Raw genomic sequence first — 21,515 nt, 5'->3', positions numbered from 1 at the left:
GACACAACGACCAGGACAGAAAGCCCGGGGATTGAACCGGCGACCTTCCGGTTACAGATGTGCTTCCCAACCCCCTGAGCCACAGTCGCCCCAGGTAACGAAAAGCAAATATGAAGTTGACACTTTGCTTCTGTCTGATGTCTTTTGTTAAGCCTGTACTCTGTCTCTGTGTGTGTGTGTGTGTGTGTGTGTGTGTGTGTGTGTGTGTGAGCACGCTGTATTTTTCATAATTCTGCCCTTAACGAAGAGAATAAAGCTACCCAGCCTATCATTATCCTTCTGAAGAAGGCACACCAACAAGACTTTGGCAAGAATGTGTGTATTTACAGCTGTAAAAAGAAATCTAAATACAGAGCTGTAAATAGAGCAGTTTGCCTACAAAAAAACAGGAAGAAAAGAAGTCACTTAAGACAGATGATACAAAAGTCATGACTCTAAGGGTGGACATGTGACAGTTAAGCCAAAGAGGAGTGAAAGAATCTCTCCAGCCCCTGACCAGGAAATGCCAAGTAAGACATGCTCCAGTACTTCCTCTGTGGTCTCTTATTTCAACAGCGGGTAAAAAGGGAAGTCAGGTCTGTTCGGAGAGAGAGAAGGAGCATCTGGACCTGCCTACAGAGACACACCAGACATAAACATTTGTAAAATCTATGGTCAAGGCTGGTCTAGGCAATGACATAAGTTTTGTTACAACATCTATGAGCTACAGTTGTCATTTAAAGAGCAGTTTTTCAACTGTTTCTGTTGCTTAAATTAAAATATTTGCCGCTAATATTTCCTTTTTCATTTATTTCTGATTTCTAAAAATGTATTTTCTCGTGACTTGAATGAAGAAGTACACTTAGCAGCGACACTAATAAACAAAACACAAACACAGCTTTTCTATGTCAAGTGATACAGTGGTTTAAAAGCCTGTTCCACATGAATAAGTGTGCATTGACCTCAGTGTGCGGTTTGGCTTGCTATGCCCGCCTAAGTAATGAAAAACACTCTGAACTTGAGACATTCAGCCGTGTCACAGAGACCACACGAAACAGGTAAATATTGCTGACCCTTAAGCTCACCAGTGCTCTAAATTCCACACATTGGTTAGAGCAAATTTGAAGATGGATATTTACTGTATGTAATTTCTTAGTAACTGTTCTTGGTGAGTCACCTGCTCAGAATAGCACGGATACCCATGGGAGCAGAAATAATGTTAGTACAAGTGAAAAATCTCCACTCCTGCAAGATGGTCTTGTTTAACAGCAAATGTGTGATTCTACGGCTAATTTGATTGGTTTAAAAAGTGTGAGTGCACACAGTGAAGTAAAAAAGTTCAATATTATTAACAACCACAAGCAAACTCCCAAAAATTTGATTTTAACATGACAACTTTGCCTGTGTGCCTGTTTGGTATTCGTGGTTTTCACATGCATCTCTGATATAAAGACACATGTGTTTTACTGAGTGATGGTCAATCTATATCAGTAGAGTCCAGGAACCAATCTTTGAAGCTAAAATTAAGCATAACAATCGTCCTTTCAAAATAAAAATAAACTTTTTATCCGTGGGACATTTCTACAGCTATCAACAGTATCAGCAGATACTGCAATAATTTCAGTCTGTCTGCAACAACAAGTGAAAAATGACTTTTTGCTGCAGAGTTGCAGAGAAACCCTCATTGAAAATCTCGTTGACTACACTAATAACTAAATGCATAGCACTGGAAAAGATACTTTGGTCACACAACTCATATATGTTTCTGTCTTAATGAGTTACGGCTGTGTATTAATAAATAATCTAATATATTTAATGCTAATTATCTGCCGTCTTATTGAACTTTGGTTCCAACCACTGAAAGAGAGATAAGCAAAAACAGGATCCCGGTCCAGCGAGTGAGACGTGTCCCCTACAATCCTCAGAGAAAATTGGGCCTCACTTAGAGAAATTACAGCCCGGGCTGTTTCTCAGTCAGTGCATTACATATGAATAGAGACATGCATGCTGCACACAAAGGCAGTGTCACAATATGCTTCTGGGATCATTCACAGCGATCTTATCTACTAAGATAATCTGATGGAGGCATCGCTTATGGTCCATGAAAGGAAAACGCAATCTAAAAATGGAGCAAGTGCCAAGGGCTGCCGATGCTTGTGCTGCAACGTGTAAGGAAATCAAAATCCAGCTATCATTCCTGTAGCTTAACCTGTAATTAGAGAATGTTTATATAATTTTGGTTTTAGAGTCCTTGCCCCCAGTCTCTGAGGGCAAGTTAAGTCCTCTTTTTATCGTGAGGTCAGGCGGTTCATTTCATGAACAGGCCAAAGCGAGATGCATAACCTCAGCGTTGTTGATGGATAGAAGAGATGGGACTTCTGACTCAATATTCATAATATACTGGCAGCAACAGCGATGTCAGTTACGCTGGATAAAAGCTTTTGTGGCAAAACCGGAATGATCAGTAAGCCAGCAACTAAATCATGGCTCAGCAATGCTGGACTCAGCAGAGTCGAGGGTTTGAAATAATCGTATAAGACAGGTTGTGGGAGCTGGGGATTACTACATGATTCCTTTTTATCAACTTTCACATCTCACTGTGCTGAGCCAGAAAGGGCACGCATACCATGTGATCAAGAAGATAACTATGAAGAAAATTAGGGGTATAATCGCCATAAGCCTATATGCTCTATATTTACATGCATGCACAATAATGTAGGAATTAAATAGATCACTTAAGGAAAAACAGGCTGATTTTAGAAGCAAACTCATTTGAATCTCTTTAAAAATTTACATAATCTATTAATATACTTCTTTTATTAGTATTTTAAATATTCTTAATGGGGGTAGAAGGAGAGGTAAGTAGTAATAACAGCTTCTTCAAGAATTAGAAGAATAAACTTTGTAGAAGGAACAGTTATAGAAATAAGCATCGAGGTAAAATTGGTACACAAAGAAGTAGCAGCAGCGGTAAACATAACTGTGTGTGTCCTGGATCCCAGTGTGTGTTTGAATGAGCACCTGTTTATGCAGACATAACACAGCTGCTACAAATAAGGATTATAGTGAGTGGAAATAAATCACGTTATTGGCTGAGATGTTGGGCTTCCACTGATGGAGCTCTTAATTTAGTGACTTTATCTCAGTGCCAGCAAAGTACTGGAACGCCAGAGAATCCTGGAATACTGGAGTGGGAAAAGCTCAGAACAGAGTCCCTGCAAAGATTCATGAATAGAACAATTTATGCAAGCATTTTTCCATTCTCAGTGGATGGAAAACACCCGAACCCCACCACCACCACACCTACCATCCCCAACCCACCACACAAACATACACACACACATAAGTAAGCCAACTCCCAACTCACTGACTGTTGCCGGGTGGCTCACCCTCTTTTTAACTGATGGACACAGAAATAGCGCTTTTCCTCCCGCGGTTATCTGGCACTCGTGTCACTATCACACATGTAATACAATCAGCCCATCATCTTTGCTAATTCCCAACACATGAGCAGGACACAGTATCATCATAGCCACCACTCATCGCTTCGCAACAATAGCTCATGCTCTTCTGGAGCGCACAGCTGTTGCCATCTAGCAGGAGCCACATTCAGAGGATGACATCACAGATTCTGGCAGTCACTAGATGCAAAGCACCTTCAAATGAAACTGAAAGTGTGGATCTGTTTTTGTCAAATACTTATGAAATTATGTTGAACTTTCTATCTTTGCAAGTTCAGCTAAAAATCTGCAAGACCAAATATATTCAAGATTAACAAGCAGCTTTACTTTGCATATTGTAATGAGATTCAAATGCCATAAATCTTGCACATTTTAACACAGGGTAGGAGACCAGATAGTTGAATCTGTTTGTAGGAGTCATCTTTCTGGGAGCAGCCTCACTGCAGAGGAAAAACTAGAGAGGCTTATCACTGAAATGCAGCTGTAGTAAAGAGAATGAAACTGCTGAAAAAACTACTGATGAGTTCCTCACCTTTTAGCACTTTGCTGGCATGAAAATTAAAACACACACACACTCTAAAACTGTGCTATCCACTTCCCATAATTCAGGCTACACCCGCATTACTGCAATCTCCATCCAGATAATTATTTAGCACAGTGTGTGTGATTCACTGCAATTAGGCTGTAGTCAACTACGGGTAAAATACAAAGTGAAATTACAAAATTTTTGGTCTCTATTGAAGTCCATCAAAAAGCTTTTGAAGATTGAGTGCTGGTGGTACATTAAGACTTAGAGTGCATCTTAAAGATTTGGCCCGCATTTAACAATCTAAGCATATGACTCGGATTCTTATCCTTTTCAGACTGGGTCCTTTCATCATACTTGATCTTCATTCTACGTAAAGCAGACACATCAGACTAAATAATTTGCCTCCAAGCTGTTTGTGCAACTTCAAAAATGCAGCTTGAAAATCCCTGCATGCACGAACAAGTCCATGTTTATGTTGGCTCTGATGCAAGGAAACACATGTACTATATTGGTAACAGTCTGACAGCAGCCTTTTTAAAGGATAAGTTCACCTAAACGACAAACAAAGCATAGTTTCCCACATGTACTTAGTGGTCTTTAGTGATGCAGATAGTTTTGGTTTCCTTGCTGAGTTTAAGACTTCTGCCACCATGACCGACGATAAAGTGCAATATTGTTCGTGGAGATCTAATCTCGGAGATTAGCAGCAGCATGTTTTTGTTTTGTTTTTGTTTTTTTTCCTGACACAAAGTGACAAAAAAAAACCCTTTAAATCACATGCAGATTTCAGTGTTAGGATTTTTATTTACTGCGTGATTTGATCACATCAGTCTGTCAAAATGTAAATTTCTACCTCATAACAATTTGCCTTTGAAACAATGAATCAGACATTTGCTTCAGAGTAAGAGCATGCTCAAATCTTACCTAAAAATATATACAAAATTATGTTAATTTGATGTTATCTTTTATTCATATAGCCTCATATATCATACTGCTTTCCCAATGGTTTATGTTGTGAAGGACACTCCTGTAACAAAATTTTCTTATCTGCTTTTATTATTTTGTGGCAACCTCCAGTTGCTAGGGAATAATGTGTATTTCCTGACCAGTTGGTGAGCGGTTACAGGAGGTTGCTGACCCCTCGTGATTGCTTCAATTGCTAGTAGATTTTTAAGACTTACACTGATATTTGGTGATTTAAATATCCAATCTGTTAGTCAATTTTTTTCCGTCAGACATAAACAAACTTAAATCGATTTCTCCAACATTTGTTATGTGTAGGTTTTTTTTTCAGTAAACCTACATAAGATATTATGAAATATTGTCATAAGTTACTTATTTACCTCCTACCTTACTTGGCTCAGATGAGCTTATTGTGGTGTTCTAAACACTTTTAGCCAAGTTGTATAGTGCCCTCTGGTGGACAAACTGTCCATCATCAACACTTGTAAAATGTTTGAAGGGTGTTTCTAATATAGTTTCTACCTTTGGAAAAATTTGTAAAAAAAAACAAAACGAAAAAAAAATGGTTATAAATCATAAATAGCTACCTGTAGTTTGCATGGAGGTTGTCAACTTATTTGAAAAGACTGTCCATTTACTCTCTGACCTGTAGAGAAATAATAGATCGCCTTTGACAATTCAAGTAAAATGCAAAAAGTGTGACACAAACCAGAAATGAGAATATCAACACATTTTCAACACATTTCAAAAGGTTCAACTTTTACTCTAAATGCAAATGATCTTTTCAAATTGCATTTTTAACAGTTTCACTCTTGCCTGGCGAGGAGCTTGCATGAGTCTGCAGACAAGTTGGCATCTTCTAATAAAACTACCTCTAATAAAACAACCTGTTAGTGAGCAAAGTAACGAAAAGAAGATTTTTGGGTGGTGCACAGCATATCTCTTTCACTAGTTTCACCCTAGTGACTGCCAGCAACCTCCATCAACTATTCCCCAACCAGTTGCAAAATACACACATTTATCTAGTAACCAGTGGTTACCAGGGGGCTCTTGCTTCCATAGGCCTATGTGAATGCAGTTTTAGTGATTGATTTCACAGCAACTGCCAGCAACCACCAGGAAGCACTCAGGAAATACACATTTTCACCTTGATTTCACTCGGTTGCCAGGTCTCTAGGCCTTTGTGACTGAGGCCTAATATCCGTATAACAAAATATAGCAGGTCTAATGCCTGTAGAAAAACTTTAGCTAAAAACTGGTTGGTAGTTCCTCTCTTTCTACTACATACTGTAACCAAGATGGGGACTTTTAAAGCTCACAAATGCAGTGCATTCCTCACTTAACTTGTTTTGTCATTATAAATAGACCATCCAAGGAGCTTCCAGTGCAGTTTTAAATGTAAGATTTAAGACACAGCAACAGTATCCCATTAACCTTGCGGACCAAGTCAGTTGACTAGCCTTAGGTGACAAGTTAGTGAATTTAATCACTTCTGGCTTACAAAAGCAAAGATGAACACAGCCCAAATGCCAAACTGGAGGCTTCAAAATGAACCACATAAACCATATGCTTGTGTCTACTAGTTTTAAACCCAGGGTACAAAGAGGAGCTTGGAAAACAGAAAACAACAAAAAAGTTTCTACCAGAATGGAGTTAGTTCAAGAAAGCTAGTAGAACAAAATTTAACTGAAAAAGCACAACAGAAGCTTTCAGAACACAAAATTAGAAAATAGCTAAGAAAACATGGTTTAAACTAGAAAAACCACCAGGATTGCTCTCTCTTATACTGTGCTTTATAACAAATCAGACATTTCTACCATGTTTCTAGGTGAATAGGACAGTGTTCTGCATAGGGCCAGTGTGTCACTTGTTGCCACTGAAGGGTACACAGTTGGCTTTCAGAAATAACTTGTGATTTCTATGTGAACACTGCATTTCATTGTCTGTATACCGCTCACTATCATTACATTCAAAAAGAAGAGAAGTGTTTCAATCTACTTTTTTCTTAGTTTCAGCACATTTTCCTGTGTTATTAATAACAAATACGTGATGGCATAGTGATGGCAACCAGTTAAATACATTAGGACCCCTCTATTGTTTCTTCGACTTGTGCGAGACAAAAAGCTCCACTGTTTTGACAAACAAGTCTGGAAGCAGAGTTGAAATATGGCTTAGAGTCAAAACAGGGTTAATTGCTGTCACCTGCAGACTTGAATCAGTATATAAAGGGTTTGTTTGTTTTTTTTCAATTGATGCATCTCTTTTTTTTGTCTTTGCTATTGTAATTAACAGATGATCACTGAAAGGAGAACTGCCCCTCAATGATCTTTCAACTCAAGGTTGGATGAACTATTTAATCAGTGTTTCACAATGTGTAGTCATTTACAAAAGGAATCATAAATTAAACATTACATGCATCTGTCTCCTGTGAAGGATTTCAAAAGCTTCGCGGTGACTTTATCTTCACTCTACTTCCACGCATGCTGTTTTTGTCAAAACATTTCAGGAGCTGCTTCGGTAAAGCTCAAAGGTAGCCTCAATGTGGTCAGCCTGCCATTTCAAATGTCACATGCTTGTTTGGAAATTCACTCTAATTTTCCCATCTGCAAACATCCATTAGTGTCTCACCTCCCATCGCTCTGCTCTGTCAGTATAACACAGCTTTATACTGGTGATACCAAGAGACTGTTAGTGCAAAATGAGGCACATAATATTGGTAATGGTGGAGTACAATGCTGTGGAAGACAGACAGGCCTCTTGGGAATGTGGTCTTTCATTATGAACTAAGCCAAACCTAAGAATGTTTTAAGCCAGTTTCATTGTTCAACTTTGGTGATGGGGTCCAGTAGCTGTTTCCTTTTAGGACCTGACTTTTAGGATCTGGCAAAGTGGTCAAAAAAGCTCAACCAAGCCTTACTTAAACACTTTTAATTTATACTCCCTAATTTTTTTATTAGCAAAGTACAAAAATATTCAAACTGCATGTTTCAAATATTAAGCCACCATTAATTGTCACCTGTATAAGTTGCAGCTAATTAGCTCTCACTCACAAAAGCTAAGCCACAATTTCATACTGTTAATGAACTAAACAACTACAGCAATGTAAAGCATGGATGCCACTAAGAATTACTGCCTAAATGTAGTTATCTCGAGCTCTAAGAGGCATTAATACACTTTGGAGATATGTAATATTGGGCAACACTTCACTGAAATAGGTGTGCACAAGACTGAGATGAAGGAGACATTCTGAATATTTATGACTGTTTTCAGTAAGTGTAATTCTTTCAAGTATATAAGCTGATTTTTTTCGTTCTAATTGGATGGCCTATACCATCTCACCTGGCTCCTACGCCTACATATTAAAAGGAGTCATTGGAACACAGGAGACTTAATTGCTAAGTTAAAAATTAGCTTTATTATCTCAAACTGTCACATGTGGCTGGTTTATAATTAAGTCAAAGCATTAAACAAAACAAGAGATTTCCCACACGTCCTATGCCCTATAAAAGTATACTGCATGAGTAAAAGCATGTTAAGTCACAAATATTAAAGTTAAATTAAAGTATATTTAACAAAATATACAGTATATTTTGGAATATTGAGGGGAAACGCACTTTTACTTGGTTGAAAAATAAAATCTGGCGATTTTTAATCTGGATTCTATAGCGTAGTCATTTACAGATCGAATGGCACAATAAGACCAATGGGGAAAAGATCCCCAGTTCAATCCTGGAAGGAGATAAATAAATTTTTTCATTGTTTTACACAGTAAATAAGTGGTAAACCATTAGTAGAATGCTAACATTTTATGAGCAAGAACCCTACCCTATAAAAACAACGGCACCGCTACATGTGCAAAAACAAGAATAACATTTTTATTTGTTTGTTTTTGTTTTATCTAGAAGCAGGAGTAAATAATGCTGTATGCTGTACAGATCCATTCACTGCTACCTATGGAGCATCACCTCAACTCTTCAAGTTAATTACAGTCATTTGTGCTACAGTGACTGTTAATAGGGTGTACCAGTGACAGCTGGGAAAAGCTCTAGTACCCCATGAACCTGTACTGGATATTAACAAAATGGATAGCTAGATGGATTAGTGGCTTTAATAGGAAGTAAACAGACCCCTTGTTCTTTAGTTCTCTCTTGATTCAAATTTGTCTTTACAGCTTCCTCTGAACTAGCTTCCTGTACACTAATGAATGAATGAATGCTTTATTGGCCATATGCAGGTTGCCCCGCAGAGGAATAGGACTTTACTCTCATAAAGTCCAACTGTGCTGTGTAACAACTACCTATAACTTTTTTTTTTCAACCATTTTACAGAAAATGTAATTACATTTCACTAAACATGTTGGCTTTAGGTATTTGCAATGTTAAAACTACACTACCACTAAATAAAAAATACAATACAAGTCTTAAGAACTGCCTAACAACTTTACCAACTTACCAAAGGTTTAAAACACTCACACTTTTTCCACTACACTATGGAAAAGTTTGACCAAGGCATCATTATAATGTCCTGTGGTTGGTTCAGCTGTTCAGTTATCAGACCTTCTATGTTATGCTTATGAGAGGTTATGTTGTCATGTCAACTCTGCATAAAAACAACATTCAAAAATAAGAAGACATCCCTGAAGCTCACTGATTTTGACATTTTGTAAGGCTAGGCTAAAACCTGCTACATGAAGTTACGTCTATGTTATCAACACTCAGATGGTCATCAGCAGAAAGAAATGCAATCAGGCTCATCCTTTATCAATTTTTGAGCACTTGCTCAACCTTTGAGATGTTTGTTCTGTAATTTTCCAAATTGGGCTGATCTAGCCTGGCAAAATGAGTCTAATAACAACAACAACAAAAAAAACAGCATTCAAACTAGCCCACACAGAGCCTAGTGGGTCGGATGTTTTGGAAAATATATACAGATGGGCAGCATTGTAAAGATGTTGTGAGAGACATTTTGTAAATAACGCTGACATTTCTTTAATACAATGCAAACATGTTATTAAGTATCCATGTTGGCATGATGACAGCAGCCTTTTAACATCATCAAAGGATTTCAGATGATGTAACACTTTTTATCTAATGTGATGATGTTATGTGGAACAAGTGCCCCGGAAGACTTTCTGGATATGAAAAAATACATGTCAAAGCATATTCTGCCTGACACAGTGTCAAAGAAGTGAAAGCATCATACTACTGTTTCACGCCTGCAGTAGTGGCACTTACCAGTCCATCACAATTGCTGATAGCCACAGAAGCATCTGGCATGTCAGTCACATCTCCACTGAAAACACAGTCTCCTTGGATTCGTTCCTTGGCCTTTTCCTTAAAGTCCTCTTGCCATTCCACAAAAGCCCCTGGGGCCACCAGCCTCCTGTTGGCCCTCAAGCGGAGGTGCAGTTCTTTCCCAAACACGGTAACATTGAAAAATAAGTGCTGAGCCGACGCTGAGGTGACTGAGGGCATCTCAGGGGCACTGCGGGCCACCCTTCTTCTGCTGCCAAAGCCTGAGACAGCATCAACAACAGGAGCAGCAGCACCTTTACTTCCAATTCCAGCTGAGACCACATGAGAAATGTACCGGCCATGGGAGTCTGTGCTGAATGGCACGATAAGACCATATTCACTTAACTTTCCAGAGATTTTTTCTGATGAGACAGACAGTGTCAAGTGAGAATGACAGTAGTGACCTATGCAAAGCAAGTTCCAAAGGAAATGACAACTAAGCAGTTTAAACAGAAACTACACATGCACGATTGAGTAAAAAAGTATAGACAAATAATATTTATTATGACATAATGAATTATCTTAGCATTAATACTGTCTTTATGAAACAACTATATATAGCTGACAGTGGATAGTCACAGTGGAAATACAGCAACACCCTACATTGAGTGAACAGTAAGGCTGTCAGGTTTAATTATGTATGACCCATCAATAGATGCAGGGCTTCATTTTTATCATTATTCCCCCCCACTTTATAAACTTTACAGTGCATCTCTCTGCACCGTAAAAACATGTGTAAAAAAAATAAAGGGAAACGGAATGGATAACTCACCATGCGCTTTTGCTGCGAAAATACACTCCAAAAATACTTGACTGAGTGAAACGCACATCAATAAATACATACAATCCATAGCGAGGACTATAATGTGAGAGCTGCCACTTCAGCGCTAAGTTTTCCTTCTTGCTGCAAACTGAGAGCAGAGTTCTCCCTCCTGGAAAAGCACAAATGCAGGAGAAAAGTCCTCAGAGTTGAGCTCCAGCGAAGCAGCCGGGCATTTCTGAGCGTTTCCCTCTAGACGCCAAACTGACGGATACTCACAAGTTGTTTCCAATCTTTTGGCCTGCAATGAGCTGCATAGACCAAGACTGCCCTATCCATTCAGGGAGCAAAGGGGGGGACATCTGGGGTACTGATGACGACAACTCCCCGGTAAAAAACCGGGACGGTTTGAAGAGGTTGTCCACTTTTTTTTTCCCCCTTCTTCTTTCTCTCTTTCTTCTTAGGTAACTTTTAAATCGCAAGGAGACCAAGTTAACACACGCCTACGCTAAGAAGAAAAAAAAAAACCTCAGAAGGGTTCAGATAATGTGTGCAGAGACAGAGTGTCCCGGTGGTGAAACATCTGCCGTCCAGTCGTGCACCATTACGCACCAATGGCTCGGCTGCGTGAGTCTCAACTGCTCGACTTGAAGCCACAACCAGCCAATAGTGGGAGCGCCATCTCTGCCCTAGACGACCGCATATTTAGCCTCGCGACTTTTAAACTTCTAAAAGTTCTCATTCTGAAGACAAACTCAACCAGAAGCTTTGTCATAACTCCTAAGTGTTTACACACGAGTCCGCAAAAAAAAAAAAGAAAAAAAAACGCGTTAGGATAACGACCATGAATGAAGAGGGGCGCTTTAACTGTCGAAACATGGCGTGAAAAATTAATTTAAATCTAAAAAACGGAGATAAAAAAAAATTCAACGCATAAAAGAGTAAAAGTTTGAAAGATGGACGCTCACGCTTTTCACATTTTTGACGGCTACAGTCGTTTCTTGTTTATTTCAAGCAAAAGCTATAAAATGCAACCAAAGCTCTGAAGCTTCAGTTTTTGCCAAGGCAAATAACGTTAATAACCTTATGTGCCCTTTTTACTAACATAAAGAAAACATTGCACATTAAAACTGCTTTTACCATATGTAACATTCTACCTTCGTTTTTTATCTGCCTTCAAAGATCCTTTAAATGTAGAGTCAAAGTACATGTTGGGGTAACGTGCAGGTGTGCCTTTTGAAAACTCAGGCCTATCATTGGCTAGAGGGATAATAAGCGATTTGATATAACTGCACGTTTTCCATGTTCTGGTATCAACAAAATACACACTGCATGATCCGATTTAATGACCTCAAGTGGTTTGCGTTTAAAGTTAAATAATCATGGCGAATCCTGCAGATGTCACTGCTAGCATATTGTTCCATTTTGGAGAAAAGGAACAAATCCAAAGCCATCATTTGAGGCTTAGGATGTGTGAAAACTGTGCAGCAGATTCCATCGGTGGAATGACAGCCTATTAAAATGCTGGATCTGCTCGGGCAACCAGGATTTTGTTGGCCATGGCTCAGTCTGCTGGAGTCCAGACTTAGTCAGACATGACAACCAGCCTGAGACTGAACCAACAACTCTGCAATCCTTCTCAAAGGAAGAGAAGGGGGCTGGGCTAACATGAGACTGACTTTCAGGTACTTTTTGAGAAAGGGGGGAAAGTGTCTAGACAGAACCTTCTTTTTCCTCCCCAGTTCCTCGACTGCGTCTGGGCCTCAGATAAGAGTACTCTGCCCTTAATTTTGGGCTAATTAAGCTCCCAGGATGGTCAATGCAGAGCAGGTGTGGGTTTAGAGCAGTCATTCCCCCAGGGCAGCAATGAGAGGATTTTGGATGGTGATCCAGACTTGTGCATTAATAAGCAATGGAAACTAACCGCAGCATTAAGAGATGGAAACCATTAACTGCCTTGTGAGAAGATTTTATGCAGTTTTTCCATCCATACAGTTTGGAGGATTTTTTTCATGTGTTTCCAAAAGCCAGAATGACATTCCACAATATAACATAGTATTCAATTAGAAGTCTTGTTTTTCCCCTCTAAAATGAATAGCTCCACTTACAGTCTGTGGTTAAGTCCACACACCAGAACAATTTTCTACTACAGAACACTCTGTCCTTTACAACAGGAGTGCAAGATCAAAACTTCGGTATAGGTTTGTCTCCAAATCCGGTTTTCAAGTACAATTAGACATGTAAGAGTCAGTTTTCCTGAAAAAAAAAGGAGAGAAAAAAGATATTAGCTGACAGATTTCCCTCTCATATTTCACATAGATGGGCTTCAAAGCCTAAACCATGCCTAAAATCTGGCGCATATAATTTCTTTACAGTGCCTGGTTTAATTTTGTCAGGTGGAGCTGCAAAGAATCAAACGTCTTCTCCCACACTGTGTTTTCAGCAGAGGGGAAAAGTTGCAGTATAGAGTGTGGAATTGTGGATGCCTCAATGTGTGCTGTAATGTGGTCTAGCCATGCCAGCGTGCTGAGAAAATATGTGACTTTTCATCTCTGAGATGCAGAGAGATGCAAAGCAGCTGCTAGTCTGCCCAGCAGCTTGTGGGAAGAGCAGCGTCTGAAGTGTTCGGATGGTTAAAAATGAGCACACAAGTTTCACTTCACCTTTTTTTTAAAAAAGATGTGATTAATCTGGGAGTCCTGTGCAGCTCTAACAGAACTAAATTAACCCTCTCTGTTTCTTTATATTTCAAAACCTATTGTTTTTCATTCAGTTTTGTGGAAAATGAATGCAATAATTACACTACACTTCCTCTTTCTAGCTGTGGGTCCAGGTTAGGTATTAGGGCTTCTTTTAAATGGCAAGTAGGCAGTTGCAAATTCAAGTTCTATAGAAAAGTGCAAGAAAACTGCCCTTCTGCTGATTTGAATTCTAAACGCTTTTCTGATTTTCTAGAGTCTGAGGTGTTTGTTTTAAGTCTTATTTAATTTGCTCATTTATTACAATCCCATTTATGCTAAAATAGATGATAAAGAAGGGTATGCTTGTGGCGACTGACCATTCCCTATTGTATGAGTGTGCAACGTTCTTGGCTTCTCACTCCCCCATCAGCTCTCCACTCTTACTGTTTTAAAAAACTAAAAATGAGTGACGCCAGGGGATCTTCATCCTTTTTTTAATACATAATTTATAAGTCTAAAAAACACACTTAAGAATCTGCTACAATGATAAACTACTCCTTCTACCCTTAGATTACCAAAAACATATCTACCTCTACCTTTCAATTACTGTTCATTTACATCTACATCTTGGGTCTCCGAAGAACATGTTTCTAACTCCATCCATCCATCTCTTTAACTCCTTATGAATCTTAGTGTCACAGGGGTGCTGGAGTCAGTCTCAGCTGCCAGGTGCCGAGAAGCCTTCTGTGCATTTCTGATAGTCTTGCATGTATAATGAGACTCACTGACACTGACAGTGGCAGTAATGTGACATTGCTGTGGCCTGTTCACGTCTGAAACGGAGTTATCTTTTTAACAAAGTCCAAGTTTGTCAGAGCAAGTCTTAAATCTCAATTTCATGAGGGAAAGCTTAAGTTAAGTCATGAGTCTGTAGATAAGACTGTTATCCAATAAAGCAAAAAGCAACAAAAGAATGTTGCTGATCTGACACCAAGGGTTGGTTTCATGAAAAGTATTTGTGACTATAGAAAGATTGAATGAAATTCTGTGATTGAATGTAAAGTTCACTGTATTGAATCACTAGCTTATAAAATATTAAAAGGTTGCCAAACATTTGAGTTATGCTCCAACATACAGAACATATCACTAAACTGAAGCCAGCTTGGAAGAATAGCTGCTAAATCTGGTGCTATGTGAACTTCTATTTGTTCACCCGAAGTGCCAACATAGTTTTAACTCACTGACTTAACAGCTTAAGCTTATTTGACTGATGTTGCACAGCTGAGCCTAAAACAGAGGACAAAAATACAATGACACATGGGATGAGTTATGACTTCTGCCTGTGTTTTACACAGCGCTGCAGTTTTGTGTTCCTTGGCATCACAACAAATAGAGCTCTGTTTCAGCTTTGAATCAGCTAATCAAGCTTTGTATAATTTTAAATACACATTGTTAAGTTAACATTCAGGTATTGTTTGAAATAAAGGTCTAACTTTGCAATGTAGTTTGACTGATTACTATGCAGTATAAATACACTTGCCACCCACTTTGTTAGGTACATTTTGCTAGTATCGATTGGATTCCCTTTTGCTTTCAGACCTCATTTAAGTCTTCGTAGATTCAACAGTTTAGTGGAAATATTCCTCTACACAGTTCCTGCAGATTTGCCAGGTGTACATTGATGATGCAAATCTGCCATAGTACCACATCCCAAAGGTGCTCTATTTGTTTTATTATTAAATGTTTTGAGCTTTACATGTGTTATCCTGCTGAACGCAGCCATCAGAAGACTGTTGATATAAAGGGAGAGACATGGTCAGCAACAATACTAAGGGGTGGGTAATGGGATTGATCTTCAGTTTTAAAGTGTCTGTGGTGGGGCGTGGTCTGTGGTGCCGTGCGGACGCACCTGCATGGCATCTGCAGTTCCCGCCCACGGTGTTAAATCAGGGGGAAGCAGGGTTGAGAGTGTTGTTGTGGTGTGATGTATGTAGAATGAATAAAGATGGCTCAAAATGCAGATCTGTGGTCCCGCCGTGCCTTATTCACACCACAGTGTCCCATATACAGTGGCTTGCAAAAGTATTCGGCCCCCTTGAACTTTTCCACATTTTGTCACATTACAGCCGCAAACATGAATCAATTTTATTGGAATTCCACGTGAAAGACCAATACAAAGTGGTGTACATGTGAGAAGGTGGACAGCCTTGTCTTGGTAGGTTTTCAGTTGTGCCATACTCCTTCCATTTCTGAATGATCGCTTGAACAGTGCTTCGTGGGATGTTCAAGGCTTGGGAAATCTTTTTGTAGCCTAAGCATGCTTTAAATTTCTCAGTAACTTTATCCCTGACCTGTGTGGTGTGTTCTTTGGACTTCATGGTGTTGTTGCTCCCAATATTCTCTTAGACAACCTCTGAGGCCGTCACAGAGCTGCTGTATTTGTACTGACATTAGATTACACACAGGTGCACTCTATTTAGTCATTAGCACTCATCAGGCAATGTCTATGGGCAACTGACTGCACTCAGACCAAAGGGGGCTGAATAATTACGCACACCCCACTTTTCAGTTATTTATTTGTAAAAAATGTTTGGAATCATGTATGATTTTCGTTCTACTTCTCAAGTGTACACCACTTTGTATTGGTCTTTCACGTGGAATTCCAATAAAATGGATTCATGTTTGCAGCTGTAATGTGACAAAATGTGGAAAAGTTCAAGGGGGCCGAATACTTTTGCAAGCCACTGTAAAATATCCCCACACAGCATCGCACTGCTAGCAGTAGCCTCAACTATTGATTCAAGGCAGGATGGATCCAAACGTTCATGTTATTAACGCTATATTCTGAGTCTACCATCTGGATTTTACAGCAGAAACGGAGGCTCATCCAACCTGGCAAAATTTTCGAAACGTCTATTGTCCACTTTTGGAGAGCTGGTGCAAATTGTAGCCTTAACGTAGTTTCCTGTTCCTAGCTGACAGAAGTAGTACCGAGTATGGTCTTCTGCTCTTGTAGCCCATCTACTATAGGGTTCAACATGCATTCAGAGACGATCTTCTACATACCTCATTCAGGGGTACTTGTTGTCTTACTATTAGCTAGAAGCAGTCTGACCATTCACCTCTGATCTCTAGCATCAATAAAGCATTTTCACCCAAAAAAAAACAATGCTCATTTGATATTTTCTCCTTTCCAGACAATTCTCTGTAAACGCTGGCTGTGTAGGAAATCCCAGTAGATTCAGACAAGCCTGTCTGACACCAATAACCACACCATGCTCAAAGTCACTTAAATAACCTTTCTTCCCTTTTCTGATGCTCAGTTTGAACTTCAGCAGGTCGTCTTGGTTACGTCTGAATGCCCTGCAACCTAATGGAGACTTTTACTATAACGAGTGTTACCAGTGGCTCCACTACATTACTTTTATTTTCATGTAGTCTGCTTAAACTCATTCAACAATTCAACAAATCACCCATGCTTTGAACCCCTGCCTCTAAATAAGAAAGCCTTAGTCATGGGGATGTATCCCAAAAGATCAAATGGGAATAGGAATAAGCATTTAAAAGCTCACTATCAATCCAATCAGTATTTTTTATCACGCCAGTTGATACTTTACCTGGATCAGTAGTGTGTGTAATAACCTAACAGGGATTGTGTATTATTGCTCATGGTAAATGAAGGCCCAGACACATAGTTGCCAGAGAAGATTTAAGAGCAAGGTCTTAACAATCTTATTAATATTGATCAAATCCCTGAGAGGTTTGAGACTTGAGTTCCCGAGGTGTTTTTTAAGGCGGCCTTTATACACACAAGAACAATCAAAGAGGATGGCAATGCACCCATGAACCCCTTACACCGGCATGATGCCTCCTGTCCTCAGCAGCTCTCTCATCTGCAGGGGGAAGCTTTTCACATGAAGTTCATTACATCCCCTCTTTCTGCTCACCTCTGAATGCCACTCTTTGTCTGCTGCAATTTCTGGATCCTTCAGAACCACTAGCTTGAGTTTCACATTGGGGAGTATCTCAATGAGTTTGGAAAGAATTTCAAAGGCGAGGGGCCGCTATATCATCCAAGCATGGTCCTCATGTCCTGGGCTTATCTTGACCTGGAGTCCAGTTGGCCACATGCTGCAACTGAATAGACCTTCTCCATATCTGCCAATTTTTCTCCATTGGTAAAGAGTAACAGTGTACAATAAGTGTTATGGTGAATTTATCTGTGCCTCAGGGCCTGCCAACCCTCTCACAAAGAGGGATGAATTAGCTCATAAAGTCTCAAACTCTACAGGAAGCCTTTCAATCTGGCTCACTTTGTTTCCATTTACAATAATCCAGGATAGGCTGTGGTGTGATAAAGTCCTAACAACTTCCGTAGTCCCGAAGATAAGCCTGCTATGCACTTACAAGACGGGAAGTGATCTGGGATATCAGACTTTCAAAGCAGGCCAGCGAAGCCAAGTGTGCTTCACTGATGTGCCGGCCGGTGGCTTTTAATCCTCACACAGGACTCCATTGTTGAAAGACTGACCATATTTTTTTAATTAAGACCTTACCTGTCCACATCAAAACGCAACTCAGATTAGTCTTTTGATCTGCCTAAGCTCTTTATTACTGTGTATGGAATATGTTAAGATTTCAGCCCAACAATGAATCATCTGTTTTGGGTAAATGTACGCTGCTCGATGCTCATAACCTGTCCTGCTCTCCGAGGTTGGCACAGACACAAAACAAAGAGGCCTCGCGGATATACGAGAGGGTTCTCAGCGGTGCGTATCTGCAGCAAAAGATGATGCTGAGATAAGGAGGAAAAAAGAAAGGAAACCGAGGAGGGAAGACAATCATTTGGCTCCATCGCAGGAGACTTCAGAAGCTTCAATAAAACAAGGCACAGAGGACAGTAGTGTGCAAAATAAAATCATAAAACCCTCCTACACACAAAAATCCGAATCCTTGGTGCAGATGGATAAGTTTTAGTTTTCTCCACGTAAAAAAAAAAAAAGATATCAAAAGCAGAAACTCTGTTAGATCTATCTGAAATATTTATTTTAGCTTCCAAACAAAAAAATAATTGGTACATACAGCAAATAAAAGACATTTACTCTGTGAAGAGTGCCTGTTAAAAAAGAAAAAAAAAACAATTAAATTAAAAGCCTAGTTAAGATATCAGGATCTCTTAGTATACAACCTGCACATTTGTGCGTTTAATCAAGAATCACAAAGATGGGTATTAGATGTTCCAACACAAACTGTGTATTTTAAATTTCTCCCCATTTTCAATCACTGCAATGTTTTTGATAACTTGAAGTGTGCACTTTCATTATGCAATGCCACAATGAAACAAACAAGAATGACAGGTATCTGGAGGAACGATTGATCATTTTTGATCCTTTGATTTTTGCTTATTTTTCTGGTTTTAAGGCAGGATTCATAATATAGCGGTCACATGCTCAAACAAAGAACATGTCAAGACTTTAAAGAAATCCTGCAGGGTTAAAGTTACTCTACAGATCTGGTGTTGTCATGCATTCAGAGAAAACAATGATGTAAATGTTTGAAAGACAATGCAACTTTAAACTCTTGTTCTAAACAGTGAATCATGCAGCTGTTTCCCTCCACTGAAGAAATGAACATCAGCTGCAGTTATGGAACGGTATATTTATCCACATCAATAAACACTAAGTGTATTAAAAAAAAAAAATCCAAGTCACACCAAATATCTGCAGATGCTGTTTCCATCCATAAATTTTGCAGATGAATAATTTGAATCTGGGATGATGTGAAAGCTCCCCAAGCCAAGGTGGTATAAAAGTAACGCCTCCAAATGTACACATCAAAGGTGCTTTAAAGACTTCTATTGCATCAAGCTGCAGGTGAGTAGCTTGAGGCTGTGTAGGAAGGCGAATTTGCATTATTGGTAATATGTATGTGGACCATGTTTTGACAAGAAGGAAGAATGGGCAGAATGCAGAATCACATCACATGACAGAAGTAATTTTACAGCTTTAAACAAAGTTTAAAAAAAACAAAAAAAACACAGAGTGCTTCAACATCAAATGTAACACATAAAAATGTTAGTACCTGTATCATGACAGATATAATCAAACGTAAAAAAACAAACAAACCCAAAAACAAAAATCAGGTACAACAGAGGAACATAAGTGCTGTCATATTTTAGCATCTTTGCAACGCTCTAAATCCTCTTATCAAATAACTCAACAGCACAGTTATTTAAATACTGACAGCTTCCACATGTACATAGGGACTCTTCTGAAAAAGTGGAACAGATGCACACTGACATAAATTGTTGGAATTTTCTGATCTCCTCCTCCATAACAACATTTAACTCTAGTTCCGGCTGAAGTTTCAAAGAGCTGTCACAAGTGAGCATAATTTTACTGTGATTTAAAGAAAAGAAAAGAAAAAAATAACCTAAACATGTACAAATTAGTACATTAATAAATTCACTGATGTAAAGGCACAACTTCCAATACAGAAGCAGAATCTTGCTGAGATTTAAAGCTAAAAACTGTTAACATCACAAGTGAGAAAAAAAGGAAAAAAGCAGTAACATTAAACAACAGGTGTTGTGAAGATATACAGAAAATAAGGGTAAATACAGGAGGCATAACTATGTTATTGTAAATGTCTTTTATTCTGAAAAGCACAGTACTGTTTTGGCGTATTCACAGTGATCCCCTCTCAGATGAACTCCCCGCGGAAAGGAAGTGACAGAATGTTTTGCTGTTGCCAGCGGCAGCGCAGCCTGGCCAGTGGCGTGTCCCTCGGGTTTTCAAACTCAGAGAAGCCCAGCTGGTTGAGGATGTCATAAACTCCGGCTCTGGCAGCCACCTACCACAGAAACGCACAAAATATTAATGAACAGGCGATATGGCGTGCCAAGATTTTTTTCTCTTCTTGTCCTTTGTGACCACACAAACACATGGACTTCCACTTTTTCAGCATGGTTTCTGATGGCTGCTAGATGCGCAGCTGCTATAATGAAAGACCAGGGCTCCACTCCGGGTTTGGAGAAGTGGCTGAAAAAGAATTCGGTTGTGTCACTTGGGTAAAAATATTAAGACCGTACTTATTTTCAGCCAAAATCAGTGCAATAAAAAATAAATTAAGCAGAAACCAAATCAGCCTGTAAAATCAGCTGAATAGTGTCCTCATTGATTTTGGAGGGAGCTTTAAAAAATCCTGATGACATTACGATGACATCAAGGTCATCAAGGACTTTTACTAGGAAATAAAGCGTTTAATGAAATTATTGAGAATTACTGACTTTGGATTGTGGGAAATGTAGGAACAAGCATTTTTCCCAGATTTCTCCTTTAATTCCAGCATTCTTTTACAGTTACAATATCACTGTAAGTAACGAAAGTAGCCTTTTAGAGAAGCAGAATTGACTTTTTAAGAGTTATATTATAACATCATCCATCCTCTTCAGTCTCAAATACTCAGATCAATCTCATTTGGCAACCCAATACAAGTAAGTGAGCAGCCAAAACGAGTTTCCAGATGTTTAAAATGTAAATCATTTTAATTACATTAAGCTTTACTCTAAAAATGTAAATATATACAAAATTGCATGTGGCACTGAGTACAACTAGTTATTCATTTAAGAGTCTTCCTCAGATATAGTTAATTAGCCACATATTTATTGCATTAAACTTCAAATAGTTTGTAAAAAAAATAAAATAAAAATGAATTGCTATTGAAAGTCGAAATGACTTCAGGGACGAACTGAAAGGTGAATCATCACCTATCGGGAAGTCAATATAAATAGCTTGTATTTATTTATTTTTTAATAAGTGCAAATAGCATTTGTACCTGTAGACCTGA

General features: G+C 38.9%; 2 protein-coding genes across 7 annotated transcripts in view; both read right to left on the bottom strand.

Annotated features, from left to right (window-relative positions):
* adamts14 (ADAM metallopeptidase with thrombospondin type 1 motif, 14) overlaps nucleotides 1-11,114 on the bottom strand; it is a 57,145-nt gene extending 46,031 nt beyond the window's left edge. For both annotated transcript variants that reach the window (XM_085170062.1, XM_085170063.1), the window contains exons 1-2: nucleotides 10,999-11,114; nucleotides 10,167-10,588 (exon numbers count right to left, since the gene is read on the bottom strand). In XM_085170062.1, the coding sequence (XP_085026188.1) occupies nucleotides 10,167-10,588; nucleotides 10,999-11,077 (501 nt within the window). In that variant the 5' untranslated portion in view covers nucleotides 11,078-11,114. The remainder of the gene's footprint in view (nucleotides 1-10,166; nucleotides 10,589-10,998) is intronic.
* The window catches only part of pald1a (phosphatase domain containing paladin 1a), a 61,748-nt gene continuing 51,231 nt past the window's right edge, over nucleotides 10,999-21,515 (bottom strand). For all 5 annotated transcript variants that reach the window (XM_085170067.1, XM_085170066.1, XM_085170068.1 and 2 more), the window contains exon 20: nucleotides 10,999-20,519. In XM_085170067.1, the coding sequence (XP_085026193.1) occupies nucleotides 20,370-20,519 (150 nt within the window). In that variant the 3' untranslated portion in view covers nucleotides 10,999-20,369. The remainder of the gene's footprint in view (nucleotides 20,520-21,515) is intronic.

This window comes from Neolamprologus multifasciatus, chromosome 8 (assembly GCF_963576455.1).
Source record: "Neolamprologus multifasciatus chromosome 8, fNeoMul1.2, whole genome shotgun sequence".
NCBI classification, from domain to species: domain Eukaryota; kingdom Metazoa; phylum Chordata; class Actinopteri; order Cichliformes; family Cichlidae; genus Neolamprologus; species Neolamprologus multifasciatus.
The sequence above is the reverse complement of the archived record's forward strand: the minus strand, read 5'-3'. Positions and strand labels throughout refer to the sequence as shown.